This window comes from Poromitra crassiceps (genome assembly GCF_964638095.1).
Source record: "Poromitra crassiceps genome assembly, chromosome: 21".
In the NCBI taxonomy this organism is placed as follows: domain Eukaryota; kingdom Metazoa; phylum Chordata; class Actinopteri; order Beryciformes; family Melamphaidae; genus Poromitra; species Poromitra crassiceps.
In genome coordinates, this window is record NC_139638.1 from 26,288,170 (window position 1) to 26,293,169 (window position 5,000).

A 5,000-nucleotide genomic window follows, 5' to 3' on the forward strand; every position below is an offset into this window, starting at 1 on the left:
CAAGAACAAAATAAAATATATTGACATAAAACAAAACTAAAAACAAAACTAAAATGTAAACAAACCAATAATACAAAACATCAGCTCAGTTTCAATCTCCAGTGGGGCTGGACTGGATGGAGTCTAGTTGAACTCAGGACCACGATCATCACAACGACCTCTGGAGCTCAATGAGAACCTATCACGAGACGATTCATGCATCGAAACTCAACATCGAACGATCAAACTGATGTTCATCTCGCCAACGGCGAACGGCAGGCAAAACTGTGCGATTTCTATCGGCTAATTGGCTCCCTAGTTGCAATCGGCTTAAATATTCAGCAATCATATCGAGTGTTGAATCAATGGCTTGTTGGAGATGTTAGCACTGTGATACTCTTAAAGCATCCAGGAAGTAGCAGCTGATGTGGGCACACTGTGCTGTGCTGTGCTGTGCTGTGCTGGAGCAACAGGTAGAGCTGCTGTCATCACACACACACACCCACCTCTCTTGACTCTATTTCAGTCTCTCTGTGTGTCTCCCTCCTGCCTACACTGCATGACAGCAACACATACAGTACAGGTATGCACACGCACCCACACATACACACACGCACACACACACACACACACACACACACACACACACACACACACACACGCACACACACAGGTCATGCACAGACGCACACAGAGCAGCGAGACGTCCGTTCAGCTCGGCTCTCACACCTCGTCACCCTGACTTTCAGCGGTCTCACACCATGAACCAGGAGAGGCTGCAAATATCACACGGAAGTCATTCACACCACCTACTGTATAGCTGTGTCTCTCTCTCTCTCACACACACACACGCACACACACACACACACACACACACACACACACACACACACACACACACACGTACTGTACACACAGGGTGTATCTCTCACAGCCTAACATACATGCAACCTCATGGACACACGTAACACTCTGATACACAAACTTGAATGGCGTGCTCATGCATGTGCGTGTGTGTGTGTGTGTGTGTGTGTGTGTGTGTGTGTGTGTGAGTGTGAGCGTGTGTGTGTGTGTGTGTGTGTGTGTGTGTGCGTGTGTGTGAGTGTGAGCGTGTGTGTGTGTGAGTGCGTGCGTGTGCGTGAGTGTGTGTGTGTGTGAGTGTTTATTGTTTATTGTTTATTAGGATCCCCATTAGTTACAGCAAGGCTGCAGCTATTCTTCCTGGGGTCCGTATGAGTATTATTATCCGTATTATGAGTGTGTGTGTGTGTGTGTGTGTGTGTGTGTGTGTGTGTGTGTGTGTGTGTGTGTGTGTGTGTGCGCGTGCGCGTGCGTGCGCGTGCGTGTGTGTGTGCGAGAGTGTGTGGGCGCATGTGTGTGTGTGTGTGTGTGTGTGTGTGTGTGTGTGTGTGTTAGAGGCTCTTGTTACCTGGTGCCCAAGGTCTTTTCTTCCAGGTCATGCGGCTTGAAGAACCACCTCCCAATCCTCACAAAGTCCTTATCCATCAAACACCTGAGACAGAGTGCGGGATAAAACAGAGAACGTGATCATTACAATGGAAAAGAACGCTCTATATAGATCATAATAATACATTCATAATAAATCATAAATGAATAAACACCTGCATGCAGGACCTGATGGTAATTTTCTTTTGCTCAACACATACGCTGTGGTTAGTGGTTTTCCAAAGTTACTAGCCACTCAGCATTTTCACTAGCCACAATGTTGTTCAGGAAATTACGTTTTATTTGATTAAATATTATTAAATATAATATATATACAAATATATATACAAATATATTAAATATTTGATTAAAGTTGATTAAAGTTGACTATGTCTAATTGACTTGGTTGTGTGTAGTCTCTCTGATTTATAACTCACAGTGCAACCGTTTTACGACAGACAAACAAACAAAAGCCCAAAAAAGCTTTAGACAAAGACAAATAGACAAAAGAGAAAACTTGCTAAAGTAGTCCACTGGGGACCAACATTGATTTGACATTAATTTGGCGTAGTGGTGTCCAAAGTGGCTTGGGCGCAGTGCCTAAACATTATAATGGGTGGGGAAACCCTGTGTGGAGTTATTTTAAGCTCAAAGGAGAAAAAGGCAGAATAGCTGAGCTGAGAGCAATTGATGCAATGTGTTTTGAGGGGTGGTAGCGGTGCATCCAGACAACTGTATTATTAAGAGCTTCGTTGTTTAAGAGAGGGGGAAAAGACGGTATCAGATTGGTATCGGTATCGGACATGAGAAAGTGGTATCGATCCATCCCTACTAGGGATGTCATGATACTATAATTTCTACTTCGATACCGATACCCAGGAAAATATCGATACTCAATACCATTTTCGATACCACGCGGCGGGATGACAACACATCAAGAGGCTTAAAAAATAAACAAAGACAGGTGGACGGACAGATGCACGCTTCTCCATAATCTAGACCTGATCAATTAAAAACTTTGACCTTACACAGCAGATTACACCTGCTCTAGTCATCAGCCTATCAGAAAACAGCAGATTACACCTGCTTTAGTCATCAGCCTATCAGAAAACAACAGATTACACCTGCTCTAGTCATCAGCCTATCAGAAAACAGCAGATTACACCTGCTCTAGTCATCAGCCTATCATAACACAGCAGATTACACCTGCTCTAGTCATCAGCCTATCAGAAAACAGCAGATTACACCTGCTCTAGTCATCAGCCTATCATAACACAGCAGACCACACCTGCTCTAGTCATCAGCCTATCATAACACAGCAGATACTTTGAACTTGTTGAAGCAAAAGATACCCACCAATGACAGGGAGGGAGAAATCAGTGGTATGTTTGATTTTTCATTAAGCGAAAGCACTGCTGATATTGATACAGTTGCAAATGAGTATTGTATCCGTTTCAAATGTTTAGCATTGATACTTATCGATACTATCGATACCTGTTGCAAATGAGTATTGTATCCGTTTACAATTTTCAGTATTGATTTTTATCGATACTATCGATACTTTTGACAACCCTAATCCCTACTGACTGAGACGTTTCACTCGCCTCTTCCCACTCTGCACTCTACTCTCTCACTCGTTGGACTGCTCTCTGCACGCGGGAGCACTCTGCACTCTACTCTCTCACTCGTTGGACTGCTCTCTGCACGCGGGAGCACTCTGCAGCTCTCTCGCTCGTTGGACTGCCCTCTGCACGCGGGAGCACTCTGCAGCTCTCTCGCTCGTTGGACTGCCCTCTGCACGCGGGAGCACTCTGCAGCTCTCTCGCTCGTTGGACTGCCCTCTGCACGCGGGAGCACTCTGCAGCTCTCTCACTCGTTGGACTGCCCTCTGCACGCGGGAGCACTCTGCAGCTCTCTCGCTCGTTTGACTGCCCTCTGCACGCGGGAGCACTCTGCAGCTCTCTCGCTCGTTGGACTGCCCTCTGCACGCGGGAGCACTCTGCAGCTCTCTCGCTCGTTGGACTGCCCTCTGCACGCGGGAGCACTCTGCAGCTCTCTCGCTCGTTGGACTGCCCTCTGCACGCGGGAGCACTCTGCAGCTCTCTCGCTCGTTGGACTGCCCTCTGCACGCGGGAGCACTCTGCAGCTCTCTCACTCGTTGGACTGCCCTCTGCACGCGGGAGCACTCGGATTCCCTGCTGGATCCCCTCACCTCGGTCGAGGAATTACAACATTAAGTTCTGATCTCCACTCCGCTCCACCAGGCTCAGCAGTCCAAAGCTTTGGTGCCTCCAGCTCCAGCTTCTTCTCCTCCAGCTGTGGCTGCTCCTTCCACTGACTGAACATCTCTCTCTCTCTCTCTCTCATGCCCTGCCTGCACACAGGCCAGCCTCCACCTTCTCCTTCTCCAAAGCCCTGGAGCCCAGGGGGATGGCCCAGAGCCTGGAGGAAATGGCAGCCTTTTCTGTGCCCGTCTCCAAGCTCACATCTCTCCTATAGCCAGCCTTCAAGCTCTCAGTCAGATCTATACACGTGTTTGCAACACATTCAGACCACGAGTGTTTTCTCTCAACAAAACCTTAAAGTAAATTGATCAGCATACAAACATTTGATTGGGCGCCAGTGTCCATATGTTTATGATTTCATTAATATCATCTCTAACCAATTGTATGAGAGGGAGGGGAAGGGTCACCTGAATGTCATCTAACTGAAGTTCATTCTTAAGACTTTACTATTACCGTAAGCTGTTGTATGTGATCACTTTCATTCTCAAGTCACAGAAATGCATTTTTGTTGTTTGTACTGTCTGTTCAAATGTGTTTTTTTCTATTTATGAGGAACAGTGTCTTGGGACGCAAAACAAATTTCGGACTTGTCTGACAATAAAGTGAAATAAAATCAAAATCAAAATAAAATCAACAGCCATTTCTGTGCTTGATGATGATGATGCCAGAATGTTTCATATAGCCTACTTATAGAATATATGGAAAGTATGAGGCCTCATTTTAGAACGACTATATGTTTTTACCTTTAGTTCTTCACATGTTGACACAATGATGACATAGGATCAACACTGCTGTGCTATAAGCATACTTTGCATTCCTACTATTTTCCCTGCTCTGCTTTGCCTCCTCTGAGCACATGTTCCTCTGCCAGTCAGTTCTCCAGCTTCCACTCCCTCCACCACACGAGGAACCCTCCTGCTGTGGTTCCCTTTAGGTCTCTCTCGCCTCGGCATCGCCCAGAGTCCGCCCCGCAGCAGAAAGCCCCACTTCCTTAACCAAACACAACATCCTTACTGTCTAGTCTACCTCATCGTCCCATGAGACATCAGGCCTGAAGTTCTGTAGATCCACAAGGTCCCCGTTCTTCTCACTCGTATTCTGAGAATTTCAAACTAATGAGAAGGCAAGGTCCAACTGACCATCACAGGTCTCAGATGAAGACTAAAATATGACTGGGTCCATTCAGGGACATCCTTTTTAAATCACTTCTCAAAACACAGTTTGCTCAAACAGGTTTTCATTTAATTCTACTGATGTTCTTCTGTAACTGTTTGAATTACTGTGCGTCTG

General features: G+C 46.1%; 1 protein-coding gene across 1 annotated transcript in view; it reads right to left on the reverse strand.

The window, feature by feature from the left end:
- Positions 1-5,000, reverse strand: part of LOC310795806 (mediator of RNA polymerase II transcription subunit 13-like) — a gene marked incomplete at its 5' end in the record, with an annotated part of 173,802 nt that overhangs the window by 64,223 nt on the left and 104,579 nt on the right. The window contains one exon of the mRNA XM_083657895.1: positions 1,409-1,492. Within this exon, the coding sequence (XP_083514021.1) occupies positions 1,409-1,492 (84 nt within the window). The remainder of the gene's footprint in view (positions 1-1,408; positions 1,493-5,000) is intronic.